At 39.7% G+C, this 24565-nt stretch overlaps 2 protein-coding genes across 2 annotated transcripts; both read right to left on the minus strand.

Moving 5' to 3' along the window:
- Positions 1–108: 108 nt before the first annotated feature.
- Positions 109–1595, minus strand: LOC120726128 (aquaporin-1-like). The gene is made up of 4 exons (XM_040019477.1): positions 1117–1595; positions 694–852; positions 433–513; positions 109–329 (listed from the first exon to the last, which is right to left on the minus strand). The coding sequence occupies exons 1-4, from the start codon at positions 1477–1479 to the stop codon at positions 156–158; spliced, it is 777 nt and encodes a 258-aa protein (XP_039875411.1). The 5' UTR covers positions 1480–1595; the 3' UTR covers positions 109–155.
- Positions 1596–8615: 7020 nt separating this feature from the next.
- LOC120726136 (aquaporin FA-CHIP-like) lies at positions 8616–10963 on the minus strand. The gene is made up of 4 exons (XM_040019488.1): positions 10547–10963; positions 9705–9866; positions 9489–9569; positions 8616–9217 (listed from the first exon to the last, which is right to left on the minus strand). Exons 1-4 carry the CDS (start codon positions 10907–10909, stop codon positions 9038–9040), a joined length of 786 nt encoding a protein of 261 aa, XP_039875422.1. The 5' UTR covers positions 10910–10963; the 3' UTR covers positions 8616–9037.
- Between the last annotated feature and the right edge of the window lie 13602 nt (positions 10964–24565).

The raw sequence follows: 24565 nt of genomic DNA on the forward strand, positions 1-24565 counted from the left end.
GCGTCACTATTTATAGTTTGTGGAGAGGGGAGGGGAAATGACAAAACAGGAAGATCTTGTGCTGTGCAAGATTTCATGTAACACCAGAAAGACAAGTGTAGCTTTTCCCTTTTTATTTGATATAGCAGAATTTGTTTTCAGACAGGCTCCTTTGATTATTCTACAACATCCTCCAGCAGGGGCTCTGTTTCACATTCCTGTTCCTGTTCTGGGGCCCAGCAGAGCAAGATTTTAGTTTTTTCTTTGAAGCTCTCGTCACTGGGTGCCAGCACATAATTATACAGAAGCGCTGCCACCACTCCAGCACTCATCGGTCCAGCCCAGTACACCTGAAAAACCAAAGAAACCACATCAGTTACAATCTGAATGACTTGTAAGCCCAGTGACTTAGAAAAAGGTCACATTTTCAGCTCGTGCGTCACCAATACATACCCAGTGATCATTGAAAGCCTTCTGTATAACTGCAGGTCCAAAGGATCGAGCTGGATTGATCCCACATCCCGTGTAGGAGATCTGCAACCCATAGAGGAAAACACCACTTGCTTGCCTGGCTGTACATCAGCTGATTACATGGAAGGCTGATGTACAGCCAATTCACTCCGAGCCAATCTATTGTGTTGGCTTCTGCAAGATGGAGAAACCATCTGCCAAATTAATGACATGGGAAATAAATGAATGTTTTCATGTACTCACCCCAGCAAGATGTCCAAGCGTTACAGAGAAGCCACATGCCAGAGGTGCAAATCCGCCAATTTCACGTCTTTTGTCATGGAGTGCCACCAAGCACAGAACCAGCTGCAGAGTGAGCATGAACTCCATGCCAAAACCTTGAGCTGGGCTGATACCATTTAGCTAGAAATGATAATACCAATGGGATTAGAGGATTTTTATACCCTACAGTGCTTCCATTATTTTAAGCATGGTGCTCATCATTTCGCATGACTGCTACAAACAGTTAAAATGTGACATTAAGACTACAAACAGACCTGAAGAGTTAAAATTGTCACTCGAGCAAGGCTGAAGGCAATTCTTTGAATGCCACCTAGTCCAAGTAGCAAATATCATTTAAGGCTAATATTATTTAGGAAAATTGGAAACTCATGGACTCCACCTTACCTCATTAACTCCAAGTGAATCAATATGTTCTGCCCTGATACCATACACAATGGCACTGCCAACCACTGCCCCCAACATCTGAGCCAACATGTAGAAGAGGGCTCTGAGAATACTTATACGACAGCTGGTCACCAGGCCCAGGGTGACGGCAGGATTCAGGTGTGCACCGCTAATGTGACCTATGCACTCGGCTAGTGTGGCGATGGCCAGGCCGAAGGCAAATGCCACTTTGATCTCACGGTCAAGGTTCAAATCATTTGGATCTCCTACTGCAGCAGAGAGGCCCATGAAAATAAAGATGATCATTCCCAAGAACTCCGCCAGAACTGCCCTCCAAAACGACCACGACTTAATCTCTGACATGGCTACTCAGATAACGTCCAGTGATAACAGACAGCTTTCAAAGGAGCACCTGCGTGCTACAGAATCTGGCAACTCAAATTTTGCTCCACCAGTGAGCCACCTGAAATTGTGAGTGACATTCACAGGCATTTATCAGGTGTGTGCCTTTAACAAATCAGGCCTAATTAGAAGCAGCTGAGAGATGTGGGCTTCACCCAGTGAGCGTGACCTCCAGGTCTCCTGCTCTGCTCATTGCTTTTCTAGTGTTACTGAAGGAGATGCTACATTTCTCATTTAAGACGGCAAACCACAACAGCAGCTCAAAAGACAGGACTTTGAATGGAATTGAATGGATCTGATGGAAATACAAAGAAAGTGTTTAAATAAGCAAAATGTATCAATTAGTACAAAAATATCACATGCAGTAAGGAGCAGCTTGGAGATTATAATTTTATCTAGGTTTGAGTCATTTTAAAATTTTCATTTAAATACATTACAATAATATAATTAAAAATTCAAAACAAACTCTTTCAAATGTCTAGTGACTGATAATTTTAAGAGAAATACAAGAAAAGATGATGGAGCGCTAAGGAGAGAATAAATAGGCTGGAGGGTGTAGGTGCTACTGCCATGCTAAATGGTTTCCCCATCTTTCAGTCTACTTGTTTTATTCTGAGCAGGGGCACGGTGCTTTGAAGTTAACATCTGTCATTTGCCACTGTGAAGGAAATAGGAGCTTTTGAATTCACGACAAGGAAACCAGCCCCTTGTTCAGCTTTTCTGTGTGAAAGAGCTGGCAGGTTAAAGGGTCACACTGCTTCTTGTCTTCATCTTTGAAAGAAGGATGAGAAGCCCTCCATAGAATCACATTTTACTTGGGCAGCATTTTTCTTCATCAAACAAATGTTTGGTTTTTTTTACTTGCACATCACTCTGATTGATTCTTCTGTTTTTAATGTTGACTTCATTAAAAATCAAGTTTTCTTTTTTCTTTTCTTAAAAAAAAAAATCGGCCTGAGATAGCATTAACATGTGTTTTGACTATAAAGAATGTTCACCCAGGAAAGATGCTAGAATGACTGGGATGACATGGCATTTAATATAGGGCTGTGCGATATGTCCAAAATCTCATATCCCGACATTAAGACATCTATCGTCCGATAACGATATAAATCACAAAAATGTAACATTTTTTGTAAATTCTGTGAATCTCGGGCAGCTCGACTTGCGTGAAGTGTTTCCAGCTGGGCGTCGCGTACCTGGAGTCGAGTGTTTTAACTGATGCATGAAACGATACATTTTCAGACATAAGTTGTAACGGCCGCCGTTTTCTTTGTGAGTATTTATTACACGGCGTGCTGCGGGGAAAAGCCTGTTCTAACGTTTGAGTCTTAGGTTTATTTATTTTTTAGCAACTGACGGCTCATTTTTGCTTCTCATTCGTAAACACTCTGCATCTTTCACGTGATTCAGTTTATTTTGAAAAGTCTCAACAGGATCTTGAGCTTTATTGTGAAAGGTTTATGTGGAACAAGCGGACACGCGGTGTTTTTACCGTCGTTGTTGCTAATGACAACGCATAAAAACAAATGCTTGTCTGTCTGTAGTGTGGTTATATTAAATATAAGAGAAAGAGAGAACCTTACGAAATTAATATAGCCACTACAGTGACCATCAAAATAATGAAAAAATATTGCCGTAAACAGTTTATTTTGCGACACCACGAAACAAACGATAGCATAAAATGAAACGATAGACGTTTTTATATCGTCATCCGATATATATCGTTATATCGAACAGCCCTAATAACACATGATAGCATTTTAAGATGTAATGAACTGAAGTAAATGCAAATGTTGGTACAGGAGGTTATCATTTCTTGTTCTTTAAGCTCTGTGCTTGCAGACCATATTTTATTTCCTTAAAGATCAGCACTTTATCTTTTGGCACACGTGTATCTTTAAAGGTACTCCTTGATTCTGTAGTGTGCTGTAAGCCCAACATCCTCCACAGGCAGTGGAGGTTTCCTTTTGTGGAGTGACGACTAACAAGATCAGAGCCTAAAAATGTATCTCTGTGCACTTTCTGCATACACATAATACTTTTTCTTGTGAAAGTTGCAAGTTTAAATCATGCAAAAATAGTTGTAAATTAATTGACAGTTCTTACAGCCAAATGGCATGAAATGTTTCTGAAACAGCTGTAGCACTGGACACTCTTTTAGGTACAAATTGCTAGTACTGGGTCGGGCCCCCTTTTGTCTTCAGACCTACATTAATTCATTGTGGCATAGATTCAAAAAAGTGCTGGAAACATTCCTCAGAGATTTTGGTCCATGTTGACTTGCTAGCATCAAGTAGTTGCTGCAGATTTGTCAGTTGAAAATCCATTAATTGGATTGAGATCTGGTGACTGCGGAGGCCATCTGTGTACTGTGAACTCTCTGTCATGTTCAGGAAGCCAGTTTGAGATGATTTGAGCTTTGTGGCATGACACAATATCTTGCTGGGAGGAGCCATTAGAAGATGTGTACGCTGTGATCATCCATCTTGGATCAATATAAAGCAGGATGGATCCATGCTTCCATTTTGTTTACAACAAATTTTGTACCTACCGCGCAAATATCACAGCAGAAATCAAGAATTATCAGTCCAGGAAACATTTTTCTAACATTGCGCTGTCTAATTTTGGTGGGTCCATCCAAATAGTAGCCTCAGTTTCTTGTTCTTAGCTGACAGAAATGGTAGTGTGGTCTTCTGGTGCTGTAGCCCATCTGATTCAAGGTTTAGAATTAGAATAGAATAGAATAGAATAGAATTCAACTTTATTGTCATTGCACATGTCACAAGTACAAGGCAACGAAATGCAGTTTGCATCCATCCAGAAGTGCTTTAACCATAATATAGATATATTACAGAAATGGGTCTGTTATAGGTATGAGGGTACAAAATATGGGTCTATTATGGGTATGTTATAATGTACACGGTATGAAGGTATGGTGTGAATATGTTATAACTATAAGTATGTACAGGCTATGAACAGGATATAAATATGAAAACTATACAGAAATATGAAATAAAAAGCTATACAGAAATGAAATATGAACTATGTAAGTTATAAACAGTTGTAAACAGTTGTAGAATTATAATTATCGTATTATACAGAATGATTGTCTATACAGCATTTACAGTAGTGCAGTTAAGTGAAATATGTGGATAATTTCTACAGAGGCTATATAAAGTGCTAGTGGTTGTGAGTGATGGTTCAGTCCATGTTATTATTGTGTGTAGGAGGGTACAGTTGTCCATTTGTTTGTTTTTGTCCATTGTGTGTGTGTTCAGTTATAGGTGGTTGTGGGTGTGTGTGTGTTCAGTCCATGAGTTTAACGTGGGTCAGATGTCAGGAGGCAGAGTTCAGGAGTCTGACAGCTGTGGGGAAGAAGCTGTTTCGGTACCTGGTGGTCTTAGTCCAGAGGCTCCTGTAGCGCCTCCCAGAGGGCAGGAGGGTGAAGAGTCCATGTGATGGGTGACTGGGGTCTTTGATGATTTTCCCAGGCCTTTTCAGACACCGCTTCCTGTAGATGTCATTTATGGCAGGAAGTGGTGCTCCAACGATGCGCTGGGCAGTTTTCACGACCCTCTGCAATGCCTTCCGGTCCGAGGCAGAGCAGTTCCCGTACCAGACTGTTATACAGTTGGTCAGGATGCTCTCGATGGTGCAGCGATAGAAGTTCACCAGAATGTCTGAGGACAGGTGGTTCTTCCTCAGAGTCCTCAAGAAGAGGCGCTGGTGAGCCTTCTCGACCAGCTTGGAGCAGTTGGTTGTCCAGATGAGATCCTCGGAGATGTGGACACCCAGGAACTTGAAGCTGCTCACACGCTCCACAGCCGTCCCTTTAATGTAGATGGGTGGATGTGGGTCAGCATTCCTCCTGACATGTTGTGTATTTGGAAATGCTCTGGCTATTAGCTTCTGACTTCTGACGTCAACAAGACATTTCCTTGCAGTGAACTGCCTATTGTCTCTTTTTGGGGACATCCTCTGTAAATCCTTGTTTACAACAGTTTGTGAAATACTGAGACCGGTCCACCTGGCACAAACAACTACACCCTGTTTAAAGTCACATAAATCACCTTTCTTCCCCACACCTAACTGCAGTGAGGTGTTGCCTTGTGATTTTTCGGCTAAACATTTGCATTAACAAGTAGTTGAACAGGTTTATCCAACAAAGTGAATATAATTTATTTTAGGCCAGTAGATTGGTCAGAGAGAAATCTGCCTTTCAGATGACCGGTGTTGTTTCTGGCTATGGAGAGCCCACCAAAGCCAATCATGTGAGCATCCTCCCCTCACTCCCCCTGGCACTCAGATGTAAATAAGACACAAACATTTCTTCCACAAATGTTGTCTTCCATATACCATATATCATATACATGAACACATATGAAGATGTGGATGCTCTAATGAACCCCAGAGAGGATTTATTATGGTGCTTGTAATGAGAGGGAGGCCTCAGCCTACTAACCGAGAGATTATAGGATGGACAGAGATGATTTAATCAAGCAGAAATGGAAGCAAGTCAAGTATATAATCAATATGTATGCTGGTCTGTTAGGCAGAGTAAAACAGCACTGACAACTTCAAAGGGTTTTCCTCGCAGCTGCTTTAAACGGGTGAAAGAACAAAATAAAAGTAAGGTGAACAGAGAAGAAGTGCAACTACATCAAACAGTAAGTTAAAAAAAAGATTAAATTGTCATTATATATGTTTCTGTTTTTCGATTAATTCATCTGCAGGTCCAGACGATGAGATTGAAGCGTCTGTGCATAAAAGACTCTCGCTGAGCCTGAGTGGTTTTCTCTAAATAAGGATCCTAATCGCAAATAGTCTTATCTACATATGACATATTTTCCATCACCACCCTCACCAGCCACAATGATGTTATCTGTTATTGTAGGAGACAGCAGTGAAGCACAGAACAAAGAAAGATTAATCAACAGTACAACTCCAAACCCTTTTATCTGGCTAGCAAATATAGATCTGATTCATGCTGGTTATACATTTTAAATTCCTTGTACGTCGATATATCCGACTGAAGTAAGATGCACATAGACTTTATGCACAAAGCAGTTGGATGAAGAGATTTTGCTTTAGTTTCTGGGTTATTTTTAAAATTGTATTTTCAGGAATGGACTTTAAGAGATTGATTTTCTCTTGTCTAGTGAGTGGTTCAGAAGTCTTAGCAGTGACCTGTATACGAATCCCTACATATTATATAGCATGTCATGCAATGAATGAGTTACTATAGATCCACTGGTTAACAAAACAACCACCATCATTTCGGTTGATGAAGGGCAGGGCAATCAATACATACATCTTCACCGTACTGAATGTTTTTTGTTTTTTTTCAAAGTCAGTGATTGTCCCATATTGCAGGTTTAGGTTGAGAAAAGCTCAGGGACAAAAGGCACTTTGATAAGTTAAACCCTGTGCAGCAACTCCCAAATTTGTACTGCAGAGACCACTTTGTTGCTTTGGGGAGAACACAGCAGAAGCTGAATCCCAGCCTCCTGTGCTAAAGCTCAACAATATGCTGCAGCCAGTAAAAAGGAGCCTTGATTGCTGGATCAAAACTGTCACACGCAACAGCAACCTGCCAGTGCTTCACCTTCTGAAAGCACAACCCCTCCATTTGTAATCAACAACAGCTGGGCAGCGCAAAACCCAAGAAAACAGGGGTGGAAAATCTGTATTCATACGTCACTGTCTGCATGTTTGGGTGTTTGGGCTGCTAGCCTATTCTTTACATCACTTTTGTTTCTCACCAACAAATTTTTGTAGTCATCACTGTGGCCCAATCCTTTTCTTGCCCACCTTCTGCGAGCTAATCAGCCTCTTTCCTGTCTGCTTTGCGGACCCACATTTTGTGCAACCCACTTCCTCCTCGTCTCTTCCTCAACTGTCCAACTCCTTCATCTCTGCCACCCACAGCATCTACACTCACTTCCTGCTTCCTACCATTGTTGGACTTTGCCCTGCAACATAGCTTCATCAGAGTCTAACTTTCAAATACTTAATATCACAAACTCTGTATTTCACTAAATCACATTCAGTTCTTTCACATGACTTTCATTAAAACGCAGGGATATCAAACTCATTTCATGGCCACATGCAGCCCGCTTTGATCTTAAAGAAAAATGCAATTTCCACTTTACATCTCAGTTTTTCTAAATGATAAAAAATATTGCTATAGTAAATGAAAGAAATGTGTTAGCATGAATAAGTAAACATGTAAAATTACAGGAAAAGAAAGTGTCCTATTCTATCTTTCTTTCTTTCTTGATTCCAAACTGTGACCTGGAACAAGACTTCCTGTGCACCTAGCTCGCAAATCAGCCACTTTAGCCAAAGTCCACATCGGATGGAAGACCCGTGGTCTCAGTTAGTTTGCAGCACCAGGCATCCAACCAGGAGAGAGGAATTCAGAGGCTGTGCCTAACTTTAAGTCATTATATAATTTTTAGCAGTTCACCTTGTACTTAACTTTTGGGAGGGGGTTGTAAAAGAGATGAAACACAGGAGGTCAATTTTCTCTCTCTCTCTTTTTGTTGTTTTGCCTTTTTCAGATTTCTGGAAACTGTAGATTTAATTAAAATGTAATACCACCAGATGAGATTAAAGCTTTGGGGTATGATGTGAGGTTCTCACTCAGATGTTTTTCCCCCTCTTTTTGTTTATGTTTTTTGACCTTTTTATTCACATTTCACATTTTACCCTTCATGATCTGTGAATTGCAGACAACTTTACTCTCATTTGTTTTTAAATAAAGCCAGGATGCTAAACTAAACTTTTCTTTGCCACAAGGTTATTCAGATTGCTTAAAAATTTGTGAAGAAATTTACACAACTAAATAATAATATCAGCTAATTCATCATTCTGTAAAATCTGGTTTTAAGAACAGTTATTTTAGTTGAAGTGTTGCTTACATATTCCATTTTCACAAATGAACTTGTGTGTAAAGAGCTTTCTGATTTCACAGTGTCTGCAGGAGGATTGCAGAGTAATAGGATATCATCTTTTTTCGTAGGAGGTCCTGTATGTGTGATAGATTTGTGGTCATCGGACACCATAAGAAAAATCTAATCCATACACTGGAATAAAGAACACAATCTTTTTTTAATATCCAGTGTTTTCTTTTACTTAAAAAAGTGAGAGGTGTTTCAAAAGTGCACACACAATACATTATCCATCAGAAATAAAACGTGATAAAGATTCATAGAAATATGTATACAAAAATGGCTCAACCTGGAATACTGATATTGTAAAAACAAACATTAACACTCGACTCTGTTGGGAATTTTAGAGTTAACTTGTCTCAGCGGCACTTTGGATAAAAAACTGGTGCTTGGCCAAAAACATGAGCAAAATAGGAAGGAAGCACTAACTGACCCGTTGACCACAATCCTCATTGGTTACCTTAAAACAGGAGAAAAAAACCCCACTAACATACTAAACTAAATTCTAATGCTTTTGTACAGGAGTATAGATATTTACAATAGCATTTCATGTTTGCGTAGCGCTACTTTGAGGTCATCTCCATAGTTGTTGCATCGTTGCCTCCGTTGACGTCATAGTCACCCACTGGCCCGCTGACCAGCACCTTCATGCGGTCGGGGAAGTCATCGAATTTGGGAGAAAGCAAGAAATCGTACAGAAGAGCTGCTGCCACACCGCCACACATTGGACCCACCCAGTACACCTACAAAGGGAGAGTTTCGATCAATGTCTGGCATCATTACAAGACAAAGAGAAACGCAGATTCCGGTCATGGTCAAAAGGCTTACTTTAGTCGATCTCTCTAAATGCAAAACAATAGGAAAGCTGTAACTGATTAACACATGCAGGAAGATTCACAAGTAATTGAGGCATCTGTCTGCTGATGAATTATTGAATTATTTAAGCTTGACATATAATATCCATGCAGAAAAAATGTGAGGTATGCGTAAAGTGATTCCCCCCCTCTGACTTACCCAGTGGTCTGTAAAATTGTTCATGATCAAAGCCGGGCCGAAGGAGCGAGCAGGGTTGATGCCACAGCCTGTGTAGCTGATCTGCAGTCAATCAACAACAACAAATAGGCAACGTGAGAGAATATCATCAGCAGGAGCAGAATCCTGCCATATCTGCTCCTGGTTCCCTTTTTACAAGTTACATATGACTGACGATGGCGTTAAAGTGAAACTTACAGCTGCCAAGTGTCCCAGGCAGACTGAGAGGCCAATGGCCAGGGGTGCAGAGCCGGTGACATCACGCCGTCTTTTATCAGTGACCGCAATGACACACAGCACCAGCTGGAAGGTCGCCAAAAGCTCTATGCCTACGCCTTGGCTGGGTGTGACGCCGTTGAGCTGTGAAAGTTAAGGGAGGAATCCAAAACAACACTTTGTCAGACTTTGTCAGATAGATAGATTGTTTCCTAGCACAACCACTTCCTATTTAGTAGCTCCTGGCATTGCCCAGGAAGCCTGACAGCAATCTGGCAGTGCTGCAAAGTGCCACATTGCTTGTTCATATTTCTTTCGTGGAAAACGTGGTTATTGTTGTTCACATTAAGTGGAGCTGTGCGGCTTCTCGGGGTGGGGGGTGGGGCTGGGTGATATCAGGTCCTACCAGTGCTGTTTTTCAGTAAGGAGAGAGCTGTGGGTGCTAATTACAGAGTGGTGTAGCATTAAGTAATAACTGCTCATTAATTTAAGTGAAGAATTCTGGTATTCAAAACCTCAATTTCCAGAAACAGATTGCCAAAGTACAAGTGGGTGGACACTATATATATTTCCTATTTCTTTTAGCTGTTGCAGCATGGCATACTTTAATAATAATGTGTCATCACTATTCATTAATAAGTATTGACAGAATGTCCCAAGAACCACATAATCAGTGCCAATTCAGCACTTACATCCTTGTAAAAGTTTCAGTTTTCACCGTGAAGGTACTTTAAATACACAATGTTGCATCATCGCATCGCTGTGCTTTTATTTTTGCTATTAATGCAGAAATGTTTGAAACTGAAGATAAAGTTTATACTTACAGCGTTGACCCCCAGTACAGTTCTGTTTTCAGGCCGTGTTCCATACACAATGCCACTGGCTAGGGCTGAGCCCAGCATCTGGGCAATAATGTACATGATAGCCTTGAACACACTGATCTGGCAGCTGGCAAGCATCCCGAGGGTGACTGCAGGATTCAGGTGGGCTCCACTGATGTGGCCTAAACTTTGGGCCAGAGTGGCAATGGCAAGTCCAAAGGCCAGTGACACCTTCACCTCTTGGTCTGGATTACTGTTGTTTGTGTTCCCAATAGCTGTGGCGATGCTGAGAAAAATAAAAAGGGTCATCCCAACCAGTTCGGCCAGAACTGCCCTCCAGAAAGCCTTGCTCTTGAACTCTCTCATTTTGGCAGCTGTGGGTTTGAGCTGGTCCTCTGTAAGTTGTACTCACAAACAACAGCAACAGGCTGCATATATAAGGCCTGGGTTGATAATGGTTAGTGGGCGGGCTTTAAAAAACTGAAAGAGAGGGCCACACTGAATTAATGAGAAATCCAAAAGACTGGGCTCTCATCCCTCCCTCTGCTCCCTCGCCCTCCCTCCCTCCTCTCCCTGTCCTCTGGCCCCTCTCTCACTACCTCCCTGTGCAGTACTTTCTGGTCTTTGGACTTTCGTGAGTAATAGAACAGGATCTTTAAATAGCTACATCCAAAGGTACATTTTCCATTCATGCAAACATTTACAGTTTTGTGGCAAAGCCTTTTATCGTGAGGTTTTTAGAGACAAAACACGAGTTTGCTTTAAATACAGGTCCAAGGAAGAAATAAAGGTTCACAGAAGGAGAATTTTACACATTTAAAGTCATCTTTTTCCTATTTATATTCATTTTAAAGTTGGAAAATTCTGACTTTGAGTAATTTCTGGCTTCTGTGCAGTCACACCTTGGACAGCACATAAGGGAGTGGGAAAGAAGACAACTCCCACATAGTGATTTCAGGCTTCACCCGCCCTCCACTGATAAAGTTTACATGCCACTAGATTAGGAAGCAGTTTTTTTAGGTGTTTAATCCTTTTTGGCTTAAAAATGGGGGAACATTTATTATAGATGGCAATAGCAATTCATCAACCGAAAGCATGTTCTCTAAATAGTTATTAGTTATTTTGTTGACAGAGAGTTAGAGCACCGGCAGAGTGAAACATCAACTCTGTGAATTGAGCTGCCTGTTACACCTGCCCCCTCAACTCAAGGCTACAAACAGCAGCTGCTTTAACTGGTGAATGTCTGTGGATGATTTAGTGAAAATCTGTATTAAGTTCTTTACCCAAAATTATAGATTCCTTTGCGGTACATGTCCACTTCACACGTTGGAGTTATATGGTATATGTTCAAACTGTCTTTAAGCCCCTTCATTTCCCCCTTTTCCCCCCCTTTGGGTAGTTGTGTAAAAGTAGCAAATAACCACCTAGAAAGTCAAACTCACAAAAGTAAAACTCAGCTATATGCCTCCAGTATCATTAAACTATTTACCTCCTACTTTATTGTTAAAGTCATGATCTCCCAATTTTATTACAACTAAATGACTTTCAGTTTCATTTATTCTGTCATTATTTTCACAATGACTCTATTTCTTTTAATTGTTCTATTTTGTGTCAACTTTTAAGTAGCATCAAAATCACTTTACTGGAAAACATACTTTCTGAACATCTGTCAGTGTGTCATATTTGATGATAATGATTACTGTGACTAAATTTATTTTATGTAACACTTTTGCAATATATTACAGAAAGTGATGACTGTCAGTGAGTTCCAGCTTCCTGTCCATCAAAAATAGGAGCAAACACTGAACTTTTGAACTCTGCTCATTTTTGTGTATTAGATCAAACCGGATCAAATTGCAAAAAGGGAAAAAATAACATTGTCTTTAGAATTTTTGACTAAAATCACTAAAATGTGCTTTGGTTTTCAGGAACACATGAACAGAATGACATATAATGTAAATAATAATGACATATCTTCACAAAATAGATTTTAGTTTGAAGTAGCAGATATATTTCACCACAAGGACATTGTCTTCAGAAGGCTTAGACCTAGCTACAAGAAAATATATTACATTTCCCCATTTAATTTTAATGCTTTATTTAGCCAAGGCTTAACTTATATTTTGATTTGAATCTGGGGAATGCCAGACACCCGGATGCGCTGTGGGAAGAAGGCAAGCTGTTGGAGGCAATGTTCTTCTGGGAAATCTTGGAGCACAACAACAGTGAGTTTGAGGTGTAGACTTGGCCTCCAAATTTCCTAGAGCTCAAGCTAATGAAGCAGCTGTGGGATGTGCTGGACAAGCAAATCTGATCCATCGAGGCCCTCGCAACTTGCAGGACTTAAAGGATCTGTTGCTAACATATACACAAGTATACCTCCTTGGGTCCCGTGGAGTCCATGCCTGTATGGGTCAGGGCTGCTTTTGCACTGAAATGTTCTAATGTTATGCCTGACAGGTGTACGCTGCAGATGGCAGAAAATGAAATAATGTCCTTTTTTCCTTTTGACAATATTAGCATTAAGCCAAAACTGCAGGAATGGAACTGCCTGATGAACAACTATGTCCATTTAGTCTTTTCATAAATATTCATAGGGAGTATAAAGATTCAACTGCTTTCATTTGTGAGTGAGCATTTAAATGATGGATGCTTGTCAACAGGAAGCATTTACCGCTATAAACCAAGATGAGTAAAGTAAAAATACCATTTTGGAAGCGTTAACAGAGCAAAATCAAAAGTATTTTGCCTCAGTGTCATTGTTGGACAGTCATTGTTCTTACTGGAATATGCCCAGTATTGAAATTGCAAGGAATGTGATTAAGGTGTATACATTCCAGAGGGTTTTGAAAGACTGCCAGGTAGTTCAAGTCTGTTTGATTATGACTATCATATCTCTGAACTCAAGTAAACAATTTGGTTTTAGTGTTAAACTGACAGACTGCCTTACTCTATCTTTAAGCTACATTTAAACCGACGGAATACACCTCCAATAGTTAAGAGCTGAAGTTTGACAGACGATCAGTTCTTGACGGAAAATTTATCATATCTATAGATAGAAATTTTCATGACTGTTTGTTGCCTTTGATATGCAGAAGAAGTACTGGTGCAAAGTGTTCTAGGACCGGTGCAGTCAGAGGGCAAAGTTGAGAAATAGTGATGCACAGAATAAAGTGTGTGGATGCACGAGTAGTTAAAGTTTAGTATATTCATGGCCAGAAAAGTGCAGCGCTCAAGCAGCTCGGTCAAAGATGAAATTTGAATCCCATCCAGCCTGGCCTCACTTACAGTCTTTCATATGAGCTTCTATTCTCCCAGCGTTGCTAGACAGAGGCGACCCAGTCACATTAGCAATGACTTACTAACATTTAAAAGTTGATGGCTGGTTAAAGACCTAATAAATAATTTATCAATATCTGTTTGTCACACTCAATAAAAATATATACTTTCTTCCACTAGTGCTGTCTTTTCTTCAATGTTAAAACTGAAGGACATGAATTTGAACCAGATTTACAAAGTAAGATAAAGAAAGGCAAACAGTGACATCTTGCCAACGGTCAGTAGCTGAACCTATAACAACAATGCCTAAGAGTGAGGGTTTCTTTCCAGATGGAAACTGTCCAAAATAAATACAGGAGTGGATTTAGGTAAAGCGGTGACGTATAAGGTTATGTAGACATGCGTAAGCTCTTTGGTTTGAAGAACAAGAAGACACAAACATCTGTTAAAGGGGTTAAAGCTTTATTGTTACTGAAGCTGAGGAACTTACTTTACATCTTCATATATAGATCTACGTGCATTACGCAGTAGATTTGTATAGTAGCAGCTTTGTATGACTCACAGTTCAAAGTGATTCTTGTTCAGCTCATACTGGCTTCAGCCCCTCAACTAAGTTGTTTTAGCTCTTCTATCTTTAAAGCAACTCTTTCCTTAGGTGGGTGTGACTTCCGTGCCCTTAGCAGTGTGTCTGGGAAAGCTCACGCAACATAACAGTGAAGTGATAAAGTTGATTGATGGAGATTTAACGTCTTGAGAGTGTATGCTCTTCTCCTTGCACAAAATTGGTTAAGTTGTGTCAATGCCCTCCTCTCTGTATCTAGATCCTCTCATTAGGAGCCAGAAGTAAAAAGGTAAATCTTAAACTGAGTGTTTAGAGCAGTAGTGTGAATCCTGAGCTTTTTATGTCACGTTCTTATGTTTTCTGGCCTCACAGTTTGAAACTTTGGCCATGTTTGATCTGAGCATTCATCAGCGTAACAGCGTATACAGTATGCTGTTACAGAATGTAAGGAAAGGCACAAAAGGTCTCATTTTAACCAAAACCTGCGGTGACCAACATCATTTCTTTGGATTGTGTAAGATCACAAGTTATGAGTAGTCATGAGTAAATATGCATAAGAGGACAGGAGTTCATGTAAGGAAAGAAAAAGAAAGAAAGAAAAAAGGAGTTTTGAGCTTAAAAAGATTCGTATGTCTTAGTCATTGTATCAATTTCATTCAAAACTATTGCAACACAGAGATGAATATTTTAACCAAACCCTCAGTCTGATGTGTTACAACAATAATATAAATTAATTAAAAAGCAAAAGCAAAAACACTATAAAAAATAACAAAACCCCAGTGTATTTATATTAGCTTTGTGGCCTTGGATTCTTCATTTTTTCTCTCAGATATGAGCCATTTGAGGATATATCTTCACATAGAAGGCAAACATCAGCATATATTTTGCTGTGACCTGTTTTGACAGAAATGTAAACAATTCCAGAAATCTTCCACAGTTTACAGTACAATAAATGTATCTGGATCTTATCACAGTTTTAACCACTACTGGTAGTGTCCCCAAATCATACCTTCACGTCAAATCAGGCTGAACTGTGATAACTGTTCTGACCGCCAGCAGAAGAATGTGGAAAATGTTTGAAAGCTAAAAAAAAAAAAAATTGTAAACAGACTGAAAAGCTTGCGTATGAGATTTATGTAAGAGCTGTCATGGGGCTGTAATGAGCATTTTTAAAATTTTCCAGCTGTCAATGGGAAAGTTCATGGTGCGTTTGATTATTGCATCTCTTTTTGTTTCAATTCAGAGGTGGTGCATACCAGATATACGGTGAACAGTGGCACTGTTACACCATAAAATCTCATCTATGCGACATAGACTGCTAAAAATCCTCAAGAGTTACACTGAAAACGCAGTGAATCACAAGAAGGAGCAGGAGTGGGAGTTTTTCTTACTGAACATAGACAAAATCATAACTCTCCCACCCACAGCCCAAAGACATGGTGTCATCATCCATAGGTGTGAATATGAGCACGAATGGTTATCTGTCTGTGTTAGCCCTGTGACAGAGTGGTGACCTCTCCAGGGATTGGAGGAGATTTGTCAGCAAAGAGTGGTTGTAGTTTTCCCCTTTCTTGCTTCCCCTACAACAAGAAATTGGTGCAACGAACTGAAAGAGTGGAAGATGAAATCAAACCGTACACATGCACTGAGAGTTTGCTGGGAATGCTGTGGGTTAGCGGCTGAACAAACAAACTGCAGTATAAAAATTTGAAGAGCGTACATAACACAGAAGAGCAGCGACCCGCGAAATAGCCTGTGACAGTCAGGAACTCATTCTACTAATTGCTCAAATTTATCTAATTATTGTTTGGTCAGAAAGGGGAAGGTCGATAAATTAGTTCCTAAGCACGTTTTTTTTGATGTCATGGATAAAGAGTGACAATTCTTCACATTGATGACGAGGGGAATTTGGAAGGAGGCAGCAGAGCCAAAAGGACGATGAAATGATTTCTAGGGTTTTAGGCTGTTTAGCTTGTGTTTGACAGGGTGATGCATTGTCCAAAAAACATCCAGCTGCACACTCACACGCTCTGAAATCATCGCTGGTTGACAGGCTCCTTCAAAGACTCCTATTCATTCCCAGTGGACAGTAGCATTGCGGGGGAATCACAATCATGAGACTACAGCTGCATTGTGAGATTGGGTCAGTGAACACTTGAGCTGATGAGCTGACCCAGACTAGATAGACTATCAGTTATGTAACAAACAGAAAGCATAACAATGTTTAAAAAAAGGGCATGGCTAAAATTAACCTTTTTTTCAGTTCTGGCTTTTCAAACAGCAGAATAATCAGAAATATAACATATAAAATTGACTTGTGGTGCATTTTAGTGGAGATATCATCTGAATTTCAGGAGCGGGCCCACTCCTTCTTCACGCCCCCTCCGGCCTCAGGCTATAAAAGCCCCCTTTTTTCCAATACCTGCTGTTCTCATTTTCATGCCCCTCTCTTCTCCTCTTCTCCTCTCTTCCTTTCCTTCAATCATTTCTTATTAGCACATGGGGATCCGCCCGGCCCGGGAGCCGTCGCCAGTCCCCTTCGAGACCTTCCCCAAACCGCAGCACCAGTTCACACTTCCTCATCCCTCATCGCCCATCATTACCGAGGATGTGGTCCCAGCCAGTGAAAGATGTGAACTCCAAAATTGAAAACTCAACTCCTTAATTATTACGTTTTGTTTTGACAACAACACCAACTAAACGGCCGTGTGTACAGGTATTGTTGGAGAAGACAGTTGAATTACGCCATTCCAGAAATTTCCTGCTTCCTCCCGGATCGTTTGTATTTGTTTGCAAAATTAAGCTTATCTGACTTCCACAGTGGAAATGTAATTAGTGTGCTATAAGGAGAAACTATTTTGTTTTACAGCCATCATAGGATATCCTTTTATCTTTAACTAATTTCCCTGCAGGGGCTGCTGAAATGTTTTGATATTTTTGTGGGAACAGTATAGATTTGAGCGCCACTCCAAACCACTGATTATTGAATCTGGTGTGACCATTTGTGAAGAACTGATTTTCTTATAACAGTTGTATGAGTTGTATGTATTTATGTACTGTATTAGTACATGCCAAGGAAAGATATGCAAGGCAGTGCAACATACCATTTTCATGACACCTTCAGGTTGTCTTACAAAAGCATGAAAGTATCTTATCTGTAGACCTCAGGTTTTTACAGGGCTAAACATTAACCAGTCTGTCTCATGATTTATCTCAACTGAAGATGAAGTTTCTTTGAGAAGAGGCACACTGAACCATCTTCTCTTCCTATGTTTTCACTCTGTGTGTGCTTCTTTGAGAGCAGCAAACACGTAGGGAGTGGCTTTTATTAGGGGATGGTGAATTGGGGGTCCCCACTCTTTGCCTATTAATTGCTGTTGTAAAAGGCCTTACAAATGTCCTCTGCCTCTACAAAACCTATACAAAAACATTTTTTGAAAAGCTCGGTCAGGGGTCTGCAATGCCATGACAACATTATAGGCATTAAAGGCTTATTCCTGCTTCAGTTTTACCACAGACAAGCACCTCGGTGCCCAGTGCTGCTTACTCCTGACTGGAAAAGTAGATTTTAAAACCTTAAACCCAACAGAGATCCAGTGGCTGCTCTTCACACTTTATAGAACAATTATGGAGAACAGTCACGACTACTTTATGATGACTTCACACTTGGCAGAAAAACAGCGTTCTGTGTAGTGAATCTCTCACCTAATGAAAGGCTTCTCTCAGATAACACTGCTGTGTGTGCTGAGCTTCCATCTTGGATGCCTTGTGACAACATTAACTTAAGTGGGATGTAAATCAGTTTACAAACTAATAAAACCCAGAGTGCCAGCAGATAAGGACAGACTTTAAACCATCAGAAGGCTCATCCTTGGCTTTTGTCCTGCATGCACTTTTAGCCCTGAACTCTGTTCAGGGGCGGGGGGACACGTGAATCTGATTGGTTTGTGTTCGTATGCATTTATTGTCAGGCATTTTCATTACTTAAATACTTTCTGGTCATTGGGCTACCTTTTGTGTATTTCTGCATCTATTGGTCTGATTGTCTGTTTTCTGGTTCCTTTGTGTCTGTATGTTCTGACCTGTCATTTTCCAGGATGATGAATTTTCCAAGGAGATTTTTTTTTTAAGAAGTGCCAGACTTCCTGCAGATGGGATCTAACCTTTGGAAGTGGAACCTGAATTTGAGAAGGAAGTTGGTTTTTACCCATGGAAATGTTAATGCCAGCCCTGCCTCGGAGCTCTTCCCCTGTGACCTTATCACTTCATCTCTTTTGCACACAAGCATTTGATCCTTTGTTGACAGAAAGTTACTGTTTAATGCAGCAAGTTGATTGCTTGCCACTTTCTTCAGTACTAAATAGCATTTGGATTTCAAAAAGCCCTGCGATGTCCACTACATCAGCTCTTCTAAAACAAGAAATAACCTGTTTCAAGAATGCTTTTAATAATGTTGTCCTTTAATTTTGAACAAAGCAGCAATCATGAACTGACAAAATCCTTCACAGTCAGGAATGCTGGTTCAGCATCATTTCCTGTAATGGAAGACATGCACTGATCTGTATATGTAGTACATATAATTATTTCACTGCAAATTGTAGAACTGCCTCCATCCCAAGTGGGATTTTTTATATCCCACAAGCTGTAAATTGTGGTAGTGATATATGATACAGTATTACAGCATGGACTCACTCATATCATCTCAGCAGCTCGTGGGGGTCTGAGATAAGAAACAAGAGTAAACACTGTCTCAGATGTGCCAAGATTAAGCATCGGTTCACATTTTATCTCACCTTAATTATTTTGTCACACCCATGCAGATTTTTAAAAAAAAAAAAAGCACATTAAGCCCTGATGGATGGTTAGATGAAACAAAAAATGAATCTACTACTATGCTGTTGTGAAAGCAACAACGGAGGAGTAATATTTGACATGGAAGTCAAAGACCTGTTGAGCAACATCCTTTGGCTCAGCATCAAAGGGTGGGTGCTCATGCGATTGTTGGAAGAGACTTAGGGATTGAAAGTCACACACAACACACAACTATTATGACTAGAGCGTTTTGCTCCACAAGCTAACAGTGTGAAGAGGGAACGCGTATGCTTATGTCAGACCTTCCCAAAGTGTGGGGCCCGCCCCCTAGGGGGGGCGCAGAGCCATTGCAGGGGGCGCGGTATGAAACGGGAAAAAAAACAAAAAACAAAAACAACGCTTGGACACTGCTAGCACGGGGCCAACTTCATTCTAAGCCAAAGACTAGAAAATATGGTGAAGCATATCTTCCCTTTGGCTTCACCTGCACAAGTGCCAAGGTAGGTCTCCCCTGCAGAATTAGTTTTCTCTGTCGGGAGCACGCATTGGGTTCTCCAAATCACGGACAAACAGTATCCCACATTCTTGATTTTTAGTTCACAAACACTTGTTGTAATGACTAACTACTCCTGACATTTTGGAGATGTTAGCTCTTTATATAATAAAGTTACAGTGGGATACAAATAATATCAGGCTGATCCTGCCACGATTTGTTCCCCCTGTCTAAATCATGGACAAAGAGTATCCTACAGTTGTTCATGTTTTTAAACCCATCTTGAGAGGCATTTTTTGAAAAATGTATTGATGCAATGTTGAATATTATTACACAGGAAAAAAACAACTACATGTAAAATAATTACACCGTGACGCCTCTGCTTTTCTAAATAGAGGGACAGTAACTGCGTGTGTATATGTAAGCGTGTAAATACTGCAGATAGAGACAAAATACTGTTAATCTATCTGCCATTCTGCAATTCATCTCTCAATAAATTACTACCTGTAATTCATTGCAGATTACTTGTATTTGCTTAATTGTTTACTAAATGTTTGAGGCGTGAAATAAACAGCAATGGAGAAAAATATGGGTGTGTGTGCATAAATTGAGGCCAAAAATTTCATCCTTATGTGTCTCACATCTGTTTAGGGCCATATTTGGATGCATAGGGTGTGTTCACATCTGTGTAAGGCCATCTGTTTTCATACTGTGAGGAGAAACAATGAAACCATTAGACTCTACCCTAAGAGACAAACATGGGGGTTCAGAAGTAATGAAAATTGAACTTACTTCCTTATCCTCCTGAGAACCAGCCTATTGATTTACATCCTCTGTAATGGACATTTGTTTTTTTGGTCTATATCTTTTGTCTTATTTGTGCCACCCTACTAAGTCCTGATGTACTAAATAGAGGACATCCTGGGCTTTCTATCTCATGTGTTTGGGTGGGCTCTTTTAGCTCCAAAGAGGAAGGAAATCACAAAAAAAGTTCAATGGGAAGATTCTTTTTTCCTTGGTTCTCAGGAGTATATAATAGGCCTCTGTCTAACAAGCATGCTAATTAGCAAAGCATTGTTTCCAACTCTCTCTGTTCATAATCAAAGATGAACTACATGTTAAATCTGTGCACATGGACTATAGCTTCATTTTTTTTTGTACATTTTATTTTTAGTAAGACCAGTTGGAAGACAGCGGTCGAAGTTATGGTGAACAAAAATCCCAGACATTTCCTCAAATATTTTTAATTTCACTAAGGACGCCAGAAGCGCAGTCTGGGATCCTACCCAGTATAAGACATCCATAAATTTGTCCTCTGTATGGTTCCCAAGTTGATCCGTCACATTAGATATTAAACTTTACTTGTGTTCCAGTGCAGCTACTAGTTAGACTCTTAGCTGTACTGCTCATTTTACCACAGGGTACTGCCCGTCCTTACGGTGTTTCTTTGGTGAGTTTACTTTTTGTGTGATCATCAAAACTGATGTCCCAGTTTCAATGGACTTCGCTTGAAAAAAAGTAAATCTAAACAAAGAATAGGAAAAATGAAATTATGAATTTGAACAATCATGTTTCTTTTGTTGATTCTTAGCATATTACATTAATCAAGAGTTTATTTTGAATATTAATTCCCACAATAACCACAATATTTACTTTTTACTGAATGGATGCTAACCGTTTTCTGCTAAAAATGTTTTTCTCTCTCATTTGATCAAATAAGAATGATAGAAATTATATAAAAAAAATAAAAATTCTTACTTTTTTTTTTTCCAGTTTGAAGAAAATCCAACAGATTGATACCAATGCATGCATAAGCAACATAAACCAGGAAGTGTAAAGTGCTAATAAGCATCCTCACTGAAACAAGCCACTGACAAACAAAACTTGGATGAATGGATGAAGAGATTTACTGTAGAAAGGTCAGTTAGATTGCAGGTTTAGCCTGTAAATGTTATTTAGCCTGTAAATGCTTGGACAGTACTGTGGTTTTCCACTTGGACTTTCTAATATGATATTGCATCACCGACCGTTAAATAAACAGCTCAGTGCACTTCTCATTTCTTTATATTTTGGTGTTAAAATGGCAAATAAGCGAAGCAATTTATCAAAACATGCAGAAATACTGTGATAAAAATATATAAGACAAAAACCGAGTTTGTACAGTTGTAACAAGATTGGAAGTCAATTTTTATTCTTAAAAAAAAAAAGAAAAAAAAAAAAGAAACCCAACATGAACAGACATGAACTCTCATCTGAAAGCTTACTTTAAATTTCTTTAAATCAGGGCTCTCAAACTCAGGTCCTCGAGGACTGGTGTCCTGAAACTTTTCCATGTGTCCCTGTTGCAACACACCTGAATAAAATTAGTAGGTCATTAGCAATGGCTTCTGTTTTCTTCTTTAGTTGTTCTGTTTCCTCTTTTTTTTTCAAAGGATACACGGCACAGCATTTTTTATTTTGGGGAATTTTATCTTATTCCTGGCATTGGCATTTTTCAAGATTCAACTAAAGAAATGGAAACAAATGATATGTTGTTGTTCTCTGCTAGTAACCAAGTGCTTAAAGATACAATTTAAAATTGTTTCCTTGCTAGGTTTCCTTTTATGTATTGACACAACTCCAGTTTATTCTCTGAGTTAGGTGCCTTTCTTGTACATGAATGGTTTCATTTTAGTGGCTTAACAAAAAGAAATTCTTTGAAAATGGTCAGGTACAAAGGTTGGACTGAAAGACTACTTTTAAAACTTTGTTTCTCTCCTTGGTGGCAAAATATAAAGAAATGAGGGGTCACTCAAGACTTTCGCAAACCACAACATAACATAACTGACTGTCAAATATCATTAAAACTAACCATATAGTGACTACTGTGGCTGCAGTTTTTTGTGTTTAATTTATTTTTTTAAGTAAAAAATGTCGATTTCTTATATATTTTTTGCACTTTATAATTTTAAAGTAAAATCGCATTGTGAGAATGTGGCATCTTTCAGTATTACGTTTTTAATGACTCTAGTGACGTTTATGGTAAATGATAAAAATCTGTCTGACTCAACTTACTGAATCCTACCTACGTAAAAACAATTCTGTCTGCAAGGGAAAGCACAAGTCTTTCGCTTCCTGTGCCCACCACATTCTCTAAGAAATCCTGTCTGTGTGAAGGTCGTTGGTGATGGACGTCAAAATCCTCTGATGAGGTAAAAATCCATGAATCGAACAATGCGGGGAAATGCTGGGCGACTGGCGTGCTGGACATTGTTCCATACTACTTCACACTTTTCTTGGTAATGATCAATGACAGTTTTCTAGGTAGAGGCTTCTGGATGAGGAAGAGAGTCACAATAGGAACTGAGGTTCCTCTGTGTGACCTTGCAGCACGAAAAACTACTTTTTAACAGTGTTGGTCAAGTTATTTTAGATGCTGAATAGGGGACCTTTAACCTATCACTCCTTTAAAAAATAATCAGATGATTGTACATATTGGTATCACATTTTATTAGTTGCAATGCATGTTTTATTAACACATCACTTTAATTCCACCTACTTATCCTTCTGAAAAAGTGCCTATTACTCTCTATTGCATAGAAAAGTAAAAATAAAAAATTTCAGCTTGATTAGGCAGCTCCTTTAAAAACCTTGAAATTATAGGAGTCAAAAATCAGCCTCAACACAAAGCTGAGGGCATTTCTTAGGTACTTATGAGTTTCTCTGTATGTTGTCTTCCTAATTTTTCTTTAAAATTGTTTACACCTGTTGAGATGATTTGAGCTAAGGGACATGGTGCATTATCCTGCTGGAAGCAGCCATCAAAAGATGGTACACTGGCTTACTATGGTCATAAAATGATGGGCACAATCAGGAACAATACTTAGTTAGGTTGTTGCTGTGGTGCTTAAATTATGTTTAGCTGGTTGTAATCAATACACCACTACCACAACTGTGGTCTTCTACTGCTATAACATCTCCCTTGCTTGAAAAGAGTAGTTATTTGAATTACTGTTCAAAGCTCAATGTAGCCTGGCCATTATCCTCTGACATCAACAAGGCATCATTGCCTAAAGAACTGTTGCTCACTGGATATTTTCTCTTTTTTAGAACACGTAAACCCTAGAGATGTTTGTGTGTACAGTACATATGCAGTTTCGGAAATACCAACAGCCATGCCATGTTCAAAATAAATTAAATTACCTTACATTAAGTAATTAAGCAATTGAAGAGGTGTTCTTAATGCTGATTGTACAAACTGATAGCTCACATAAAGCCCCCCCTCCCATCAGATGAGCTGCTCCAAGAATGCCTCAGGCAGGTGAAGAAATGTGGTGATGAGAAACAAGACGAGGAACTATCATGGAGCACTAAGTTCCTGCATGGGAAATACCATTGACGGATAGAGGGAATGGCTGAAATCAACAACTCCTACCAGTGGGTAGAAAAGTCTGGATTAAAGAACAGCACAGAGGCTCTGATGAAAGAAGGCCAAGAACAGGCCCTAATCACCGGCCCACCACGGGTAACAGGACCCAACTGTAGATGATACAAAGTGCCCCGGACACTACACAACAGATAGTACCAGGATGTAAGACGCAAACTGAGGCCATGGACACTGAGAGGCACAGTGGCTGGGATAGTGTACAGGAACATCTATGCTGCATAGAAAAAATAGAGAAGTACCAGGGGCTGAAGGAACAGCTGGAGCAGATGTAGAAGGTAAGAAGAAACTACGTGAAAGAATTTGAACATGATTTATTGAGATAGATAAATTAATGTACATGGTGATTAGACTCCGATGACCCATCGTGGTATAACCAAATTCCAGCGGTGATCATATTTAGGACAGGACCCTCCAAAGTCTAGAAGCGGGTGGTGGTGAAGTTGAAGACTG

Source organism: Simochromis diagramma, unplaced genomic scaffold (assembly GCF_900408965.1).
Source record: "Simochromis diagramma unplaced genomic scaffold, fSimDia1.1 OVJJ01000205.1, whole genome shotgun sequence".
Taxonomy (NCBI): Eukaryota; Metazoa; Chordata; class Actinopteri; order Cichliformes; family Cichlidae; genus Simochromis; species Simochromis diagramma.